Source organism: Hyla sarda, chromosome 4, assembly GCF_029499605.1.
Source record: "Hyla sarda isolate aHylSar1 chromosome 4, aHylSar1.hap1, whole genome shotgun sequence".
Lineage (NCBI taxonomy): Eukaryota > Metazoa > Chordata > Amphibia > Anura > Hylidae > Hyla > Hyla sarda.
Genome location: NC_079192.1, coordinates 304,896,541 through 304,917,514, shown reverse-complemented (window position 1 = coordinate 304,917,514; position 20,974 = coordinate 304,896,541). Strand labels below are relative to the sequence as shown.

Below are 20,974 nucleotides of genomic sequence, written 5' to 3'. Positions count from 1 at the left end.
TGTAATGACATCACTAATTTTACGATAAAATGTATGGCGCAACCATAAAAATACTATTTGTGTGGGGAAATTGATAAGAAAACCGCAATTTTGCAAATTGTGGAAGGTTTCGTTTTCATGCTGTACCTTTTACTGTACAATAGACCTGTTTTCTTTATTCTGTGGGTCAATACGATTACAATGATACCCATGATTACATACTTTTCTATTATTATACCGCTTAAAAAAAAACGCAAACTTTTTAACCAAATTAGTGCGTTTAAAAACCCACTATTTTGCTGACCTATATCTTTTTCATTTTTCCATATCAGCGGCAGTATGAGAGCTCATTTTGTGTGCCGTGATCTGTAATTTTTTTATACCACATTTGTATATATAAAACTTTTAATACATTTTTTATAAATTTTATTTGGAATAAAATGTTATAAAAAAGCAGCAATTTTTTTTACGCTCACATCATTCACCGTACAGGATAATTAACATTATATTTTAATAGTTTGGATATTTACGCATACGGCAATATCAAAAATGTTTATAAAAATTTTTTTTTACACTTTTTGGGGGTAAAATGGGGTAAAACAGACAATTTACATTTTTATTGCGGGAGGGGATTTTTCAAATTTTTTTGCTTTTATTTTTACACTTAGGGGACTATTCAAATCATTCAATTGCTAATACTGTTCAGTGCTATGCATGGGCATTTCACTGATGAGTGTTATCGGTCATCTTCTGCTCTGGTCTGCTCGATCTCAGACCAGAGCAGAAGACCTGTGGAAGGTAGCGGAGGCAGGTGAGGGGACCTCTTTCTGCTGTTCTGGATGATCGGATCTCCGCGGCAGCGCTGTGGGCGATCTGTTCATCCATTTTAGTGACTGCACTGCCGCAGATGCCATGATCTGTATTGATCACGGCATCTGAGGGGTAAATGTCGTCCATTACCGGTGGGTCCCTGGCTGCTATCAGCAGCCGGGACCTGCCGCGCATGACCCAAGCATCACTCCAACAGTCATGTAAAGGACATAAATGTACGTCCTGGTGCGTTAAGTACCACTGCACCAGGACATACATTTACGTCCTGCATCGTTAAGGGGTTAAACTCACCTGGTAACAGGTGTGGGCAATATAAAAATCACACCTGAAAGCAGATAAAAAGGAGAGAAGTTCACTTAGTCTTTGCATTTTGTGTCTGTGTGTGCCACACTAAGCATGGACAACAGAAAGAGGAGAAGAGAACTGTCTGAAGACTTGAGAACCAAAATTGTGGAAAAATATCAACAATCTCAAGGTTACAAGTCCATCTCCAGAGATCTAGATTTGCCTTTGTCCACAGTGCAAAATATTATCAAGAAGTTTGCAACCCTGCACTGTAGCTAATCTCCCTGGGCGTGGATGGAAGAGAAACCTTTAGGAAAGGTGTCAACGCAGGATAGTCCGGATGGCAGATAAGCAGCCCCAAACAAGTTCCAAAGATATTCAAGCTGTCCTGCAGGCTCAGGGAGTAACAGTATCAGTGCAAACTATCCGTCGACATTTAAATGAAATGCTATGGCAGGAGACCCAGGAAGACCCCATTGGTGACACAGAGACATAAAAAAGCAAGACTACATTTTGCCAAAATGAACTTGAGTAAGCCAAAATCCTTCTGGGAAGACATCTTGTGGACAGATGAGACCAAGATAGAGCTTTTTGGTAAAGCACATCATTCTACTGTTTGCCAAAAATGGAATGAGGCCTACAAAGAAAAGAACACAGTCCCTACAGTGAAATATGGTGGAGGTTCAATGATGTTTTGGACTTGTTTTTCTGCCTCTGGCACTGGGTTCATTGAATGTTAATAATAATAATAAATTGAAAATTGTTAGGAATGCTCCAAGGTAATAATTCTCTCCTCAGGGGTGCCCTGAGACTAAGATGGTTAGGAAACAATGGTATAAATTATACTGTATAGGTTTGAGGTTCTGCAGAAAAGAAGTTCAATGAACATTTCTATTGGATCCTCTAATACACAATAGAAAATCTAAAGGATACTTACTTGAAGTATAAAGCCAAGTCTGTAGCAATAATGGCAATATCCATCATATGGATGGCATGATCATACTGTCTCCTGTTTAGATTTTGGTAGATATTTATTGTCTGTAAGACACAAGGCATAGAATGGACTCAATTGACAAGAGAATAAACATATAGCTATGTTGACATTAAAGAGTCACTGTCATGTGCAAAAACTTTTAACATGTTGTCCAGACAGCTCAAAAGTTTAGATTGCACTGGGTCTCAGTCCTAAGACTAGCTGCGATTGAAAGTTACAGCCAGGGAAAGTATGCGGCAGCATGTGCCTCACTTCACCCCAGCTCATTCACCATAGACTCTAAAGTTGTAAATGAGTCGGATGTAGCTGCTGGCCAGGGAGTGAAGTGTGCTGTGGTGCACTTCACAATGTTTTAACTGGCAATCATAGTGGGTCTCAAGATGCAAACTAAATTTTTAACATATCTGGACAAAATGTTAAATGTTTTTTCCGAATGAGGTAGAAAATAATTCTGTAGGCTCCCTTGATCAAATTTGGTATTCATCAAAGATGGTTAAACATTCAGTGATAAACTGTAATTTTTATATAACCATAAAAGGTTTTATAACTGTATTTGCATTTGTTACAAATGCATTCAATATTACATATAAGAGAGCGAGTGGGGGCACTCATGGGATCGGTACTTTTTAATATCTATTAATTGGCTGAAACGCTTAGGTTAAATAAACCTTCGTATATGGCAGTCCAGGTATCCTTATACTTCGACCACCTGCGGGTGCACATTAGAAAGGCTGCAGTATCATGAATGATATAAAAAAGAAAGGCAATATGCACTCACCGCTAGGCTATGGTCATCAATCCATGGAGTCCGGGGACACGAGTAAGGTCGGCATCTTCTAGGAGCGCTCGGAGGCTACACCGGTATAGCTTCCTAGCGCTCCTAGAAGACACCGACATTACCCGTGTCCCCAGACTCCATGGATTGATGACCATAGCCTAGCGGTGAGTGCATATTGCCTTTCTTTTTTTTATAGCATTCAATATTACCACTTCTAATAAAATATATTAAATATTGTGTCATCTTTATATTCAATACTACCTCATCTTTGAGTAGCGTTTTGCTGAATTCTAAATGATGTCTTTCTAGGATAGATGAACCGTGGAGCTTTGCTAGTGGATGTCCTGACCTGAAAAAGAAAAATAGTTAAAGCCCTAGTTTATATAACTATTCATTATATAAGGAAAGAAAATGGTCTTATGGTAAATATTTAGCATTTATGTATCACAATAAACATCAAGCAGCATCTATTAACCGATTGCCTTATAAGGACGAGCCGGCTCGTCCTGAGATGGCAAGCAGTGTATGATGCGGGCTCCTGACTCGAGCCCGCCATATACCGGCAGGCCCCCAGCTGATTCTTGTAGCTGGGAGCCGCCGTTAATAGCTGACATGCACGATCGCCGCAGACAGCTATTAACCCTTTAGATCGCTGCTGTCAAAGTTGACAGTGGCATCTAAATGGACATTTAAACCATCCCTGGTGGTCCAGTGGGGTGGAGGGCTTACCTCTCCTGCTGCGGCTGTCCTGGCTCTGTGATTGATAGAGCCTGGCTGAACCAGGCATTATCAATCAGGTGCAGAGCACACAGATCAATGTGGTTCTATGAAACCACATTGACCTGTATGAGGAATCTACTGATTCCTCCTAAAAGTGTAAACAAAAAAGTTAAATACATTTTTTTTTAAAAACACCCATTAACCCCTTCCATATTAAAAGTTTGAATCACCCCCCCTTTTCCCAAATTCCATATAAAAAATATGTAAACATAATAAAAATAAACATATGTGGTATCGCCACATGCATAAAAATATAATGTTAATTAAACCGTATGGTCAATGGCGTACACGTAAAAAAAATTCCAAAGTCCAAAATTGCGTTTTTTTGGTCACTTTGTATACCCTAAAAAAAGTCCCATCAAAACAAAGATGGTACCAATAAAAACTTCTAATCACAGTGCAAAAAAATAGCCCTCATTCATCCCTGTATATGGAAAAATAATAAATAAACATACAAATTTTGGTGCATATAGTGATAATTTTTTTTTATGAAGTAAGAAACAAGAAGATGGCATGTACACAAACATGTCAGGGGATCGTGCAGACAGTGGGGAGCTCCCCGCTGTCTGTATGATCCCCTGACCTGTTTGTGTCCATGCACAACTGAAGAATAAAATGACCCCGTTTTATGGTGAGTGCCATCTTCTTGCTTCTTACTTCATTTGGATATCTTTGACTGCCTCAGATCAAGCACCATCTACACGAGACAGTTGTTAGTTAGTAATGCGGAGTCCATTGCTCGTTACAGAGTGAATCTCCCGTGCATGTTACTACCCATTGAGCAGTGCTGGCTTTTCTTCTTTGGTGGCTATATAATTTTTTTAAAGTAGTAAATAAAACCTATATAAATTAGGTATCCTTGTAACCGTATTGGCCTACAGAATAAAGATATGGTGTCATTTTTACCAAAAAGTGCACTGCATAGAATCGGAAGCCCCCAAAAGTTACAAAATGGTGGTTTTTTTTTTGCCAATTTTGTGCAAAATTGAAAGTGTTATGGTTTTTAGAAGGTGATGAGGAAAAAATGAAAGTGCAAAAACGGAAAAACCCTGCATCCTTAAGGGGTTAAAATTCAGTCAAAAACAAAACATGAAGACTGTCCATGAGATATTGATTGGTTTTATCATGTAGTTTAGTAAGGACCTGATAAAGTGATTTGTTTTCTTGTTTGTTTGTTTTTCTTATTGTGCAAACTACAATTTAACCTTGGCTTTTTGTCCTAAAATTTTTCAGGCACTGTTAAACATTTTGCAGTACATGCTGGTCAGTCAAACCCCCTGTCCCAGGCCATGGTCACCTCTCAGATTCTGATTAAATCAATGCTAGCAATCCTCCAAGTTAAATAGTAAGTCATCTTCACTTCCCTCCTGAAGACTGTTGATTTAAAGGGATAACTGTCACATTGAAAACGCAGTCCAACGTGTAGGCAGCACGTTAGAGGACAGGAGTTGCTATGTATAGTTATGTGGAAAACTTTTAGGATAATTTGTCATTTATTCTTGTAAATATTGTGCTAAGTAGTCATGTGGGTGGACCTAACCAGTTATTCATAGCTTTCTTTACATGCACACTTATATACAGATAGCTGTCAATAACTGATCAGGACCGCCCCCCTTGATTACGTAGCCCAAAATGACTAGAGAGTTACCGGAAAAAATGAGAAGTTATCCTGGAACTTTTTCCCACAACATGACATATCAATCTGCTTAGCTCCTCTTGTTCTAGAACATGATGCCTCCAGATTGGACTTCATTTTATCATGTAAGAAGTTCCCGTTAATGTGACGCTAAGAGATCAGTCAGTAGCTGCAACTTTGGTTTCAATGGTGGGGCTAAATAAGTTGGGGCTTGGGTAAATATAGAGAGATGCCTCAGTCCCTGCAGGCATTGTTGTGGCACAGATAGTGAGAAGTGCTATGATCAGTATAAGATGTATGCTTTTGGTCCTGCCCAATCAAACTAGAGTTTCTTGCAAACTGCCCCTCCTCTTTTTAGGCAGGCATTTATGTATAAGATTTCTAAACAAACATCCAGTGTATATTAAAGCAAATTTTAAAATGAAGTGTAAGTAAACTTACTTCATCTGGTACAGGTTATTAGTACCTCGGTGGTCAATATCATGGCAGAACGCAGCAGTCACCATTGCCATGGCCTCCAGATCTGTATAATAACGTTTCAAGTTTCCTGTCTGAATAATAAATAAATAAAGTAAATAAACATCCATAACAAACTGAAGGAAAAGTTGACCTGGCCAACATTTTTATAGTATACAGTATATGGGTGTACTAAGAACAGTGTTTCCCAAACCCAGTTGACCATCTGATGGATATGGTAGCTTTACTTCTTTACCCTGACAGCAGATGTCGGGAAGAGAAGAATTGGACATGTTGTGCTTCAATGGCCTAATACTTTTGTTCTCTGGGAGCTAAGGTGTCTCCAGGGATGTCTTGCAGTGGCTTTCTTGCTTCTCTCCTTTTAGAACACATTTAATGAAACTGAGCCTGCCTGTGTATGGGGGGACTGAAGAGATAGCTATCAACAACAAAAAAATTTCAGCCATCATCTTAGGCATAGGGCCAGCTTATGTGGGTTGTCCCAAAATTAGGGAATATCTGATCAGGGTTGGGGAAGTGGGGGTCGGTAGGATCCCCTGTGATCTCAACAACAGGGACCCAAGTCTCACATCAGACACCCATGTGTGTTTGCTCCATTCATTTTTTACAGTAAATAGTTAACCCTATCCTGGGTTAACCTTGCAAGATGAGAAGAAGAAGCTGACCTATTAAGACAAACAAAACTGAAATATACACTATTATATGTCAATATTATATTACAATATAATCTACTAAGAGGTACTTGTACAGTCATTACCAAGACATATATGGCCCAGATTTATCAAACTGTGTGAGAGAAAAAATTGAGTGATTTTCCCACAGCAACCAATCACAACTCAGCTAATGAGCTCTGGTAAAGTGAAACCTAAGCTGTGATTGGTTGCTGTGGGATAATCACTCCACAGTATTATAAATAATAATATATATAAAAAAATATATTTCTGTCTCTGGTTATTGGCCAGAACGTGGGATACCTATCATTTTACTTCATGTTTGGTGACCATCTGATTTATAATAGGGCACGCAGATTGGTTACCCACTTTCTGACATGTCCTAGAGCTGTGCGAATATTTATTGCATGGCATAACTTTACATGGATTTTTTTCATATATATATATATATATATATATATATATATGCATCTATATACCTTTATTTACCTTGATTCTGAAAAAGATATCATCTTTTTTAGATTATCTATATCTCTTGTAGTTCAGTGACAAAGCTCTGCTATTCCGAACAATAAGCACTTGGTTTTCTATCTCCAATCGCCTGCGTATCAGCGCACGCGCATAGTTTACCTTATCCGCGTGCCATTAGTGACGTCAGAGGGGGGGGGGTGCGACATTCTGACGCGTCTGCTCGGGCGACCGGATATAACATCAGACGCCGGTCTCACATGGGGTGTGCAGTGCAGCTGAATGTCACGGTTCCCTGCTAATGCAGGTATGCACTCCATGACTTATACATTAGCCGGACAACATGACCGTGAGTAATCCGTTTTGTGAAACACAGTCCTTTTCCCCTCTTTGCTTTGAAAGAATAGTCTGTGAATGGGGTCTTATCTGTGGTTTTTCTCCGCAGATGTACTTCTGCATCATTGACTGTGTGTGAGTAAAGGATTTGGGGGACACATTTTCTGTTTTATAGAGGGACACCATTCTAAAGTGTATCATGTCCTATGTCTCCCCCACCCTATGTTTGCTTATTTTTTTCAGGTACCCAGAGTCTTGCGGCTTTTCTTTTCTCACAACTTGAGATCTATCATATTGGCATACTTGACATTATAAGTATCGGTCTCATATTGAACTATATGGGATGTTTCTATTAATTGTATTATAATTCTATCACTATATGCCAACTGCACTTTATACAATATAGTTTTTTAGTTTGCCCTGAGGAAGCCGTTAAATCGGCAGAAACGCGTTGAGAAACCAGTGATGACCAGCTTTTTCACAGGGACACCTAATCTTGCTGAATGGTTGTCGGAAGCAAAAGAGGTGTTTTCAGAGAGAGCATTTTCCCAACTTAAGTTTACCCCATCATACAAGGTCGCGCTGAGTGATTTGGTCACGTGCCACAAAGGTTTTGAGAATAATATCAAACATAATATTGTTCCCAGGGGCCTGAGGATCCCTATACTCCCAGCACCCAGATTACTCACCCCTGTGGTGCTCAAGAAGTGGGAGCAAGAGGCCACCAACAACTCTTTAAAGTTTTTGCATATTCTACTAGAAGAAGAAAAAGAAAATCTATCAGTGGCAGAAGTATGCCAATATGAGAGATCTCAAGCTATCTTAGTATTAAAATGTAAGGATGATCCAGACTTTCTAGTCAAAGAAACTCAAACTCAGGGTATAATTGAGAGATTCCAGTATCAATTGAAAGAGAGAAAACACTTCCTTTTCATCAGAGATCTACAAGAGTTCAGAGAAAACAGGGCCTATAGTGTGTTTAATAAGACATACACTCCACGGGAGACAGAAACAGAAGTATCTTCTTCTGACACTGAAGCAAGGGACAGTGATAGAGCCACAAACAGAGGTGGACGAGGACGGGGTAGTTATAGAAGTAGGAGGAATAGAGGTGCCGAATGGAATAGAGGAGACTCTAATAGAAATCAGTTTAATAATATAGAATGGACTGGTGGCATTCATCCTCACAACCTCCCTCCTCCTCTTTTTTAGGGAACAGGGACCCCTATCCCATTCGGGTCAAAGAGGTTAGTCACAAATAACATCTAAAAATGATGAGAGTACCCTAAGGATTGCGAATCTGTCTCATTTTTCCATTTCTGATGCACAGATGCGGGTCCTTAGCCGTGGTCTCTCATATGTTACAACCACACATTTTGACGCATTCAATTGGAAGAAGTACCTCCATCTCTTCATCGGGAAATTAAAATAGAATTTTTTTTTTTTTAAGCAAAGGGATAGGAGAGAATGTATAGAATTAAGTATTGGGATTAATGAACTCCCTGCCACAAGGGATTTGACTTCCTTGTTAGGTGATTATGAATGGCCTACAAATGAGGGTCCTTTTACGTCTCTCAAACCCACAAGCAAAACATTTCCACCAGTCTCTGAAACTTCTTGTTTGGATGTGTTTTTGGAGTTGGTCCTTTGGGATATTAGGGGTCTCTCTTCCTTCCCCTTGTCTGCACTTAGACAAAATCTACCCAGATCCGAAAGGATGGCATTGAAACAACTGAGGGATAATGAAGAACTTATTATAAAATCTGCGGACAAGTGGGGGCAACATAGAACTCCTAGATCAGACTCAATATATAACAATGTGTCGTAAACTTCTTGATGATAAACATACTTATGAGATTCTCCCCAATGACCCCACAAATCCATATAAACAACAACTTGTAGGCATTATCACACAAGCCAGGAGTATAACACACAACTCCTTAGCGATAAAGAATGTGATTTTCTCCTTCCTAAGTCTCCTGTTATAGCTAGTGCACAAGGGGAGGACCCCTCTCAAGGGTTCTCCCATTGTGTCAGGGATAGGGAGCCTAAGTAAAAATGTGGGCATCTACATTGATAGGGTTCTACGCGATTTTGTACTGGCACTCCCATCGTCTACACGTGATACGATGGACCTCCTAAAAAATTGGAGGGCATCGAGGTTGAAGAAAACACATTATTAACCAGCATTGATGTGGAGGCACTTAATTCATCCATACCCCACGAAATGGAACTAAAGGCAGTGGCATATTACTTGTCATTTTGGGGAGTACATTTGGTGGCACATAACAAATTGATTTTACAACTTCTGGAATACATCCTTACACTAAACTATTTTCTGTTTGATGATAAAATCTTCCACCAGCTCAGGGGCATGGCTATGGGGAGCCCTTGTGCCCCCCACATATGCCAACCTGCTCCTGGGCTAGTTTGAGGCCACCTGTGCTTTTAGTGATGAAAGGAAACATTTCAGTGAACTGGCCCACTCATGGGCCAGATTCATTGATTACATTTCTACTTTGTGGCATGGCTCAAACCAGGAATTCATACAGTTTGTTGATTCTCTCAATCTCAACAATATTGGATTACATTTCACCTATGAGAGCGGCATCACTCAGTTAGCATTTTTAAATATTCTTATTCATAAAGAACCTGATGGAATATTAGCACCACTATTTACAGAAAACCCTGAGGTGGGAGAGCTGCCACCCGGGGGGATTCTGAGGGGGCAATATCTCTGCTTCAGGAGATACTCATAGGCCTATATGTCCTCCGGAGGATAACTATTAGAGGGAGGCAAATTAGTGGTTTTATGTTGTGTCACGGTGGTCCAGCAATAAGGGAAACTGCAGTTCCCTACACATTGCTCACAAGGGGTTTATCCCCAGTTTATGGTTACCTCTGGTCCTGTGACACTCAGTTTTTAACCTTTTGTCACTTTGTATGTTTTATAATTTACTCAATTAAAGTAAAATTTTAAGGGAGCTCCTCCCATAAGGGATTTTGTGCCCCGGGCCTAGTGCCCTGGGTTTTTGGTAAATTGTCTCAATACCATGCACATGATGGCTGATCATCCTGTCTAGGTATAGGGTATGTATTGTTAGAATAGGGACTGATAGGCCCACAATTATTCCCTTATACCCGGAGTCTTGCGGCTTTTCTTTTCCCACAGCTTGAGATCTATCATATTGGCATACTTGACATTATAAGTATCAGTCTCATATTGAGCTTTATGGGATGTTTCTATTAATTGTATTATAATGCTATCACTATATGCAAACTGCACTTTATACAATATCTTTTTTTGTTACCCCTGAGGACGCCGTCATCTCTCGGCAGAAACGCGTTGAGAAACCATTGAGCTATTTCATGGGCTTGAGAAACCATTGAGCTATTTCATGGGCTTAGGAGTTAGTTTTTTCCTTGTGGGAAAATCACCCCATTTTTTCTCTCACACAGTTTGATAAATCTGGGCCATAGTGTGTATTACTGCTTCAAAATAAATAAGATTGCATGTATTATATTCTTACCATGAGGAGAGTGAACATGGTTTGTCCTACATTGAAGCCATGCCGCCAGTTGTGGTAAGTAATTTTTCTGTATCCTTTGCTTACAGAAAATATGAAACGCACTAAAACCTGTATGAACAGACAATTCATTTTATTTGTTAACTGTGATTTTCATGGAATCATCAGACTTGATCATGGTTGTACAATTCAGTTCTTACATACTGTAACATCAAATCTCCAGATACATTACATAAGCATTTAGTAGCCCTTTTACGTATACTCACTAAATGTTTTATTATGAAATGTCAATGTAAGATATTCTATCCTGTAACTTGTGGACCACCATGTATTATACACTAGCAATCACCTTACCTCTTGAGGTATATGGAATTTGTCAACCACTTCTAACTCATAGTACATTTGAATTGCACATTTTACTAAGAACAGCTCTGTTTGAGGCAGGTCACTGAAGTGGAATTCATAAATCTCAGCTTTCTCTGGATCAGGCAGTTCTTCTTGCTGGCAGGGTAGAAACAAACAATGTGTCATTGTGTTTTATTACTATACCTACCTTATTATCTAAAGCAGGTCATGCAGCCCACAATCCCACAATCCCCCCCAATCATCAGGATACAGAGAAGGCGGAACTGTAGGGCTGTAAAGCAATCCAGACAAAGTCTAGTGCAGATAGGGTTACTTTCTTTTTTACCAAAAAGTACCAGTCAAGGTTTTGTGGGCTTGACTTGTACTTCCTCCATCTATTCCCCTTATTTATATATTTTATATAATCTTTCTTACATTATAAAATTGTATTGGCTTTTTAAACTACTAGCGTATATTAAGTTGTATTTTTGTACATGTTCACTACAGCACTCTTTTTATTTTTGTGCTTATACATTAGGGTGACATTTTATAGTTTATACTAGATATTAGACATCATTAGTATAAGTACCGTATATACTCGAGTATAAGCCGAGTTTTTCAGCACGATTTTTCGTGCTGAAAAGGCCCCCCTCGGCTTATACTCGAGTGAACTCTGTCAATCTCTTCATCAGTGGTCTTCAACCTGCGGACCTCCAGAGGTTGCAAAACTACAACTCCCAGCAAGCCCGGACATGTCCGGGCATGCATGGTGTTGTAGTTTTGAAACCTCTGGAGGTCCACAGGTTGAAGACCACTGCAGCCTTCGTCATCATCCAGCAACCCCCACCCCTTTTGTTTTGCACTCACCTCCCCTCGGCGGGAAGTTAGGGTGAGCTGGTCCGGGCCATGTATGCTGCAGGGACCGTCCGGTGGGGATGGGTAGTCGTTGCGGGCTGTCCATTTTCACCGGGGGGGCCTCTTCTCCGCGCTTCGGGCCTGGTGTGTGACGTTGCCTTGACGATGATGCACAGGAACGTTGCACATGAACGTCCCTGTGCGGCATTGTCAAGGCAACGTCACTACTCCGGGGCCGGGGCCGAAGCGTGGAGAGGAGGCCCCCCCCCCCCCCCGGTGAAAATGGACAGCCCGCAACGAAGGATGATGACGAAGGCCGCAGGGCTTGCTGGGAGTTGTAGTTTTGCAACATCTGGAAGTCCGCAGGTTGAAGACCACTGATGAAGGGATTGACAGGCGGTGATGATGAAGGGGGGGATGATGACGGGGGTCTGGATGATTACATGGGGGGATGATGTATTTCCCACCCTAGGCTTATAGTCGAGTCAATAACTTTTCCTGGGTTTTTGGGGTAAAATTAGGGGCCTCGGCTTATATTCGGGTTGGCTTATACTCGAGTATATAGGGTAAATTAAACCGTTGTAGTTATAAACAATTCACATAGTTTACCATATATGTGAGATTGATGCCCTATAGAGGAGGAGATGAGAAGGAGAGGTGACAAAGTATGTATGCATGCATTTCTATTGTAGTTTATGGGAGTTATCAGATGTTTCTGAACTGCAGCGATAAAGGCACAGTGAATGCATGGTCGGCCCATCTCTTTTAATCCATTAAAATCTTCTGATTCTGTACCTAATAAGAACTGTTCTGTACTTTTTTATAAACATTGCTTATGAAGAGAAATTTTAGTCAGCCTCAATTCATTTCATTGCGAAAGGCCAAGGAACACAGGGTTCTATGCAGATTAATTTATGTCCATATATTTTCTTGAGCGTTCCCAGCAAATCTAAATGTAAATTGATTTTATATAGCTGGAGTTCATTATACTTTTCTTTGTATCTTTATCAGACCAAGCATAATTTCCAAAGTTTTTTCTAATATAAATATTTTCTTTTTTTTGACACTAGTTATTTAAGTATAATAACTACATTTAATTACGGTATACTTTTCACTCCTCTTGGAGAATACACAATAGGTAGTTGTTTGCCAGATAGGTCAGAATAATAGTTATTTCTAATTTACCAATATTTCATACAGTTCCTCTTCTTCACATTCCTCTGGTGGCCGGTTTAACAATTCTTTGGTTTTCTGTGCATATAAAAAAAAGTGCAATTAAAACACAGGACACATATCTATATCTGGATAAGGAGGTCTGAAAGGTGAAGCTTTCAACCTGTTATTTGTGTATGCTTGACTTATACTTTATTACTTGTATGGAACCTGGGAACAGCTGTTGCTCAATTTCTATTTAATGTAAATGTGATCCAATATGTATAGCAGAGATTTAACCCTAGCCATATGAATAGAGATGAGCGAAATTTTTGAAAAAAAAACTTTTCAATCTGAATAAATTCTCATTTTATTAGTAATGTATTTTAATAATGTGTTTAATAAAGTGTGTGTGTGTGTGTGTTTCAAATGTTTTTCTCAATTTTTTTAAAACATTTTTAAGGTAGTACTACTACTCCCATCATGGAACAGACTTTTCCATGATGGGAGTAGTAGTACCTGTGCTAATAGACAGATCGCCCTGGGTGTCACTCCTGACACCTGCTACGATTGTCCTGTATAATGTATAGATGAGGGCGGCTTTCTCTCATCTAGATAGGATGTTTGCATCGGGTGTCAGGAGTGATACCTGCTGTGATCTTTCCTTAACTGCAGGTACTACTGCTCCCAACATGGAGCACACTCTGCTCCATGCTGGGAGCTGTAGTACCTGCATTAATAGACAGATCGCAGCAGGTGTCACTTCTTACACTCCATGCGATCATCCTGTATAATGTGTAGATGATGGCAGCAGCCGCTCTTCTCTGATCCCACTGTAGTATGAGTATATGCCGTATATATGCCTCTTATTCATATTTCCTGCAGATAGCTGTGATTGGCTGGAACCATCTGGCCAATCACAGCTCTCTGGGGGAAATATGAATAAGTGATGTGAATTCTATTCACATCACTGGCCAGCGGAGTATAGTGCAGAGATGCTAGCGCAGGAGAAATCCGCTCCATCTCTGCAATAGAAAGGACAAGCGCATCGGGTGTCAGGAGTGACACCTGCTGTGATCTGTCTATTAGTACAGGTACTACGGCTCCCATGATTGAACTTGCTGGGAGTAGTAGTGCTACCTAAAAAATTTAGAAAAAAAAAGTGAAACACACACTTTATTAAACACAATATTAAAATACATTACTAATAACAAAAAATTAAAATTCATTATAAAAAATATATTATTTTTACATTTAAATGGCCCCTTTCTAAATTTTTATTATTGTCAGCTACATTTATAGGTCCCTGCCCGCCCACATAAATTGATCCCTGTTTAAAAATTAACATTTTTTATTTTTTTTGTCTTTCAATTTTCAAGAGCGGGCAGGGATCAGAAAATTCAGCGCTCAATATTAAAAATGGGGCAAAAAAAGTAAAGTGAAAATAAAAAAAAAATTAGATTTAGAACAAAAACTAAAAATATGCAATGCCATTCATTTTTAATATTGAGCGCTGAATTTTCTGGTCCCTGCCTGCTCCTGAAAATTGAAAGACAGAAAAAAAAAAAAGGTTAATGTTAATTTTTAAACAGGGATCAATTTATGTGGGCGGGCAGGAACCTAAAAATGTTGCTGGCAATAATAAAAATGGAGAAAGGGGCCATTTAAATGTAAAAAGAATATCTTTTTTATGATTCCTTTTTTTTTTTTTTATTAGTAATGTATTTTAATATTGTGTTTAAAAAAGTGTGTGTGTGTTTCACTTTTTTTCAATTTTTTTTTGAATTTTTATAGGTAGTACTACTACTCCCAGCATGGAACAGACTGTTCCATGATGGGAACTGTAGTACCTGTACTAATAGACAGATCACAGCAGGTGTCACTCCTGTCACCCGATGCGATTGTCCTTTCTATTGTAGAGATGGAGCGGATTTCTCCTGCGCTCGCATTTCAGCACTGTACTCTGACTGGCCAGTGATGTGAATAGAATTGACATCCCTTTTTCATATTTCCTGCAGAGAGCTGTGATTGTCCAGATGGTTCCAGCCAATCACAGCTCTCTGCAGGAAATATGAATAATAGGTATACATACAGCATATACTCATACTACAGTGGGACCAGAGAAGAGCAGCCGGCCGCCCGCACCTATACATTATACAGGACGATCGCATCGGGTATCAGAAGGGATACTCATTGCGAACTGTCTATTGCAGAGGGTGCTCCATGTTGGGAGCAGTAGTACCTGCAGTTAAGGACAGATTACAGTAGGTGTCACTCCTGACACCCGATGCAAACATCCTATCTAGACGCGAGAAAGCAGCCCGCATCTATACATCATACAGGACAATTGCAGGGATGTTGCTAATGAAGAAATTTGTTATTTCGAATCGAGTAGAAGTTCGAATTCGGGCTGAATTGAATTTTTCATGAAAATTGGAATGAATTCGACTTCGTCCGATTTGATTCGCTCACGTTGACATATAAACATTATATTATGGCCTTTTGAGTTAGCGGAGGTGGAGGGGGGGAGGGGGGCTACATTTTTTCCTCCTGTAATGAGATTGTAACTGTTGTATTTAGTGTACTTCTACCAAAGTATTGGTTAAAGGTGTTCTCCACAATCTCCTGATCACAAGGTATCTCTTTTCTGGGTCCTCTAAGCAATCAGCTGTAATAAAAAAAAACCTGGTAGTAAGAGTTCAGTTTAACTGCAGCACCAAAATTAAAGGAGTTCTTCGGTGGAATTTTTTTTTACATTTTTTTAATTAATTAAGTAATCGGGACTAGTCGATCACCTGTATAAGAACCGACATATGTTCCAGACTGTCATGGCCAGATGAAGCTTGTCTAACGAGTGAAACAGATTCTGTTGCCAGAGGTTAATACCCCCCCCCCCTGTTTATCTCTCTCCCTTTCTGTCATTTTGTATGTGAGTATTTTGCATTACTGTACTCCTGCCTACCTTTTCAATAGACTGTTTTCCCGAACAGCATATCCCTGGTCCACCATATCCAGTTGGTCAGCAGTTGCAGTGCCGGACATATTCTCCATTTTGCTTTGATTTGTTAATTACTTTGATTTAAAAAATCTTAAATCTTCCAGCTGCTGTATGCTCCAGAAGAAGTTCTTTTCTTTTTGAATTTCCTTTCTGTCTGACCACTGTGCTCTCTGCTGACACATTTGTCCATGTCAGGAACTGTCCACAGCAGAAGCAAATACCCATAGCAAACCTCTAATGCTTTAGACAGTTCCAGACACAGACAGAGGTGTAAGCAGAGAGCACTGCAGTCGGACAGAAAATAACTATTCAACTTCCTGTGGAGCATACAGTAGCTGATAAGTACTGGAAGGGTTAAGATTTTTAAATATAAATATAAGTGGACACCATCTGTCTAGACACTGCTTGCAGCCTATATAACTAATGTGTTTGTGACTTGGTATAGCTTACAGGTCTTTCAGGTTTTCCCAGAGAGGTGTTGTGGAATTAGATAGTAAGAATAGCTTGAAATGTTAACCAATAATATGTGCAGTCTTATGTGTACCCCCTAAGAAAAGACAACTGTCCGAAGGGTACGTAGGGGTGTGGGCAGAGGCCCTTGACATCATAGGTAAGATAAATATACCTCAATTAGATGTTTACCAGGCAGCAAGAACTTTTGTAGCCAATTTTTGCCACCAGCACTTTATTATATTTAGTTTTACTGTTATGACACCTCTATCCTGTAGCCAATGAGCGTGGTATTGCATTTAGGAGTAAGAGGTTGTAAAGGTATGACTTACATGATCATGATAGTGTGGTTGGTTGGCTCTATGTTTAACTGATCCGGGTGTATTACATCCAATGTACTATTTATTCATGCTGTTGACTTAAGTCTGCTTTTTGTTTAGTGTGTTAGCTCTGTTTTTGGACATTTCAGCTTTTTGTATACATTTGTTATAAGGAAATATTTTAAATCAATATTGAAATAAAATATATTGTAAATTAAAAAAAAAAAAGTGCTAAACTTAGTTTTTTATGTATGTACACTGATCAAAAAAATAAAGGGAACACTTAAACAACACAATGTAACTCCAAGTCAATCACACTTCTGTGAAATCACACTGTCCACTCAGGAAGCAACACTGATTGACAATCACTTTCACATGCTGTTGTGCAAATGGAACAGACAACAGGTGGAAATTATAGGCAATTAGCAAGACACCCCCAATAAAGGAGTGGTTCTGCAGGTGGTGACCACACACCACTTCTTAGTTCCTATGCTTCCTGTCTGATGTTTTGGTCACTTTTGAATGCTGGCGGTGCTTTCTCTCTAGTGGTAGCATGAGACGGAGTCTACAACCCACACAAGTGGCTCAGGTAGTGCAGCTCATCCAGGATGGTACATCAATGTGAGCTGTGGCAACAAGGTTTGCTGTGTCTGTCAGCGTAGTGTCCTGAGCATGGAGGCGCTGCCAGGAGACAGGCCAGTACATCAGGAGACGTGGAGGAGGCCATAGGAGGGCAACAACCCAGCAGCAGGACCGCTACCTCTGCCTTTGTGCAAGGAAGAGCAGGAGGAGCACTGCCAGACCCCTGCAAAGTTACCTCCAGCAGGCCACAAATGTGCATGCGTCCACTAAAACCATCAGAAACAGACTCCATGAGGGTGGTATGAGGACCCGACGTCCACAGGTGGGGGTTGTGCTTACAGCCCAACACCATGCAGGATGTTTGGCATTTCCCAGAGAACACAAAGATTGGCAAATTCACCACTGGCGCCCTGTGCTCTTCACAGTCTGAGTCTGGAGACGCCATGGAGAATTTTCTGCTGCCTGCAACCACCTCCAGCATGACCGGTTTGGCTGTGGGTCAGTAATGGTGGGGGATGGCATTTCTTTGGGGGGCCGCACAGCCCTCCATGTGCTTGCCAGAGGTAGCCTGACTGCCATTAGGTACTGAGATGAGATCCTCAGAACCCTTGTGAGACCATATGCTGATGCGGTTGGCCCTGGGTTCCTCCTAATGCAAGACAATGCTAGACCTCATGTGGCTGAAGTGTGTCAGAATGTAACGCTGAGCGCTCTGGGTCCCTGTCCCTACCCGGAGCGCTTGTGGTGTTCTTCTGCCTGCAGCACCCCGGGCAGTCCCGCTGTCCGGGAGCGCTGCTCTGGTGTCCTCGGCGGTGATGCTATCCGCGTGGCGGGACGTGCCCGCCCGCGGGTCGCGTCACGATCCTCTCACCTGCTCCGTCCTCCTTTGGCTCCGTCCCGGCGCGCGTGGCCCCGCTCTCTAGGGCGCGCGTGCGCCTGCTCTATGGATTTTAAAGGGTCATTGCACCATTAATTGGTGCCTGGCCCAATCAGTGTATTACACCCAAGCACTACTTAAACCCACTTCCCCTTCCTGTCCTCGCCGGATCTTGTTGCCCTAGAGCCCTGAGAAAGTGTTTCGTGTGTATCCCTAGCCTGTGTATCCAGACCCCTGCTGTTGCCCCTGACTACGAACCTTGCCGCCTGCCTTGACCTTCTGCTACGTCTGACCTCGCCTTGCCTTGTCCTTGTGTACTGCGCCTGTCTCAGCTGTCAGTGAGGTTGAGTCGCTATCGGGTGGAACGAACTGGGGGTTACCTGCCGCAGCAAGTCCATCCCGCTTTGCGGCGGGCTCTGGTGAAAACCAGTAACCTCTTAGATCCCGTTCCCCTGGTACGGCCCATGCCATCGCCTCACTGACACAGAGGATCCACTCACGTGGCCTCTCTGCATACCTGTCCGGACCCTGACACAGAAGTTCCTGCAAGAGGAAGGCATTGATGCTATGGACTGGCCCGCCCGTTCCCCAATCCTGAATCCGATTGAGCACATCTGGGACATCATGTCTCGCTCCATCCACCAACGCCACGCTGCACCACAGACTGTCCAGGAGTTGGCGGATGCTTTAGTCCAGGTCTGGGAGGACATCCCTCAGGAGACCATCCACCACCTCATCAGGAGAATACCCAGGTGTTGTAGGGAGGTCATACGGGCACGTGGAGACGACAACCACTACAGAGCCTCATTTTGACTTGTTTTAAGGACATTACATCAAAGTTGGATCAGCCTGTAGTGTGGTTTTCCACTTTGATTTTGAGTGTGACTCAATATTCAGACCTCCATGGGTTGATAAATTTGATTTCCATTGATCATTTTTGTATGATTTTGTTGTCAGCACATTCAACTATGTAAAGACAAAAGTATTTCATACGATTAGTTCATTCATTCAGATCTAGGATGTGTTATGTTAGTGTTCCCTTTTAATATGTGCAGCCTGGACGAATTGAGCACAGCAGTATATATAAAGTCACGTCAATGTTGGGGAGGATGTTTTCTTACCAAGAGTATCTGTAATTCATCATTGGAGCATTTCACATGATAATTCACCATATCTTGATAGATATCTTTTCGGTTCTCAAGCTTGTTCATTTTGTCATAAGTGTCAGTGTTCAGAACAGACCAACCAAGGAACTGTGCCAAAGACTGTAAAAGAAAGTGATAAGAAGAACAAGAACTAAGTTGTTTTTGTGTGCATTGAATATAGTGGCAGGGGCATAACTATAGGCATGCAAATTGAGCAGTCACATATGAGTTACTCTGCAATTGAAGGGCCTCCTTTTAATGCATCACATGACTTTACCTGCTTTGGCAGCAGCTGCCTGGTACTAGTTGCAAGGGATAGGTTTCCTGTCCATCGATATCTCCAAGTTTACCTCAGGTTTACCAAGTAATCAATACATTTTCTCATTCTACGTGCATAATATATCAGGGATATATAAATAAATGATAGTTTACATTTCAGAGTGCATTACACCAGACTCATAGAGTCATTTATAGTCTATTTTATGTTCCGTTGACATTAACATCTGTTACATAGTTAGTACGGTCGAAAAAAGACATATGTCCATCAAGTTCAACCAGGGAATTAAGGGGTAGGGGTGTGGCGCGATATTGGGGAAGGGATGAGATTTTATATTTCTTCATAAGCATTAATCTTATTTTGTTCCAGGAATGTATCTAATCCTGTTTTAAAGCTGTTAATTGTTCCTGCTGTGACCAGTTCCTGAGGTAGACTGTTCCATAAGTTCACAGTTCTCATGGACATCTGTGACACCAGTTAAGCCTCCATTGCAAAGCCCATCAGATTTGATGTCAGGTATAGTGCTCTGACAGAATGTCAAAACAATAGATGCCATGAGGGAACCTTAATGGATCCCAATACAAGTCAATAGGCAACATTGGGTGCTGTAGGTATTCATTGTATGATAGAGGCAATAGAGTTAGGCCATGTTCAAAGTTCAGAATTTCCATGCTTGCATTGGAATTCGGCACGGAGATTTCACTGCAGCAGAGTCCCATTGTGCACATGGCAGAATTTCCATGCCAGATGTTTCTGGCACGGAAATTCTGAAACGTGTTCTTTCTTTCTCCGGACTCCACACGGAATGCATAGCCGTCTATGAGATGGCAAATTCTTGTGTGGTCCTAACAGCAGCATGCCGACGCAAGCAGTTTGCGAAATGTCCACACGGACATTCCGTAGTGTGAACATAGCCTTGTAGATGGGAGCAAGTATGAACATAGTCTTATCTAGATATTGCTATTACTATAGTTATTATTATAAGATACAAAATATGTGTGGGCTAATATACAGTACATGTAAAATGCGAGCATTCATTTTGTACAATAGAGAATTCATTAGAATATATGGACCCTATACTTAATACTATAATTGTTATAAAAACTTTTAAAGGGGTATTCCAGTGAAGAACAATTTTTTTTCATATCAACTAGCTCCAGAAAGTTAAACAGATTTGTAAATTACTTCTATTAAAAAATCTTAATTCTTCC

General features: G+C 40.8%; 1 protein-coding gene across 1 annotated transcript in view; it reads right to left on the bottom strand.

Annotated features, from left to right (window-relative positions):
- PDE6A (phosphodiesterase 6A) overlaps positions 1-20,974 on the bottom strand; it is a 112,237-nt gene that overhangs the window by 12,135 nt on the left and 79,128 nt on the right. Inside the window, exons 10-16 of the mRNA XM_056569414.1 lie at positions 19,463-19,606; positions 13,148-13,213; positions 11,117-11,263; positions 10,766-10,873; positions 5,725-5,834; positions 3,129-3,216; positions 2,033-2,133 (exon numbers count right to left, since the gene is read on the bottom strand). Of these exons, the coding sequence (XP_056425389.1) occupies positions 2,033-2,133; positions 3,129-3,216; positions 5,725-5,834; positions 10,766-10,873; positions 11,117-11,263; positions 13,148-13,213; positions 19,463-19,606 (764 nt within the window). The remainder of the gene's footprint in view (positions 1-2,032; positions 2,134-3,128; positions 3,217-5,724; positions 5,835-10,765; positions 10,874-11,116; positions 11,264-13,147; positions 13,214-19,462; positions 19,607-20,974) is intronic.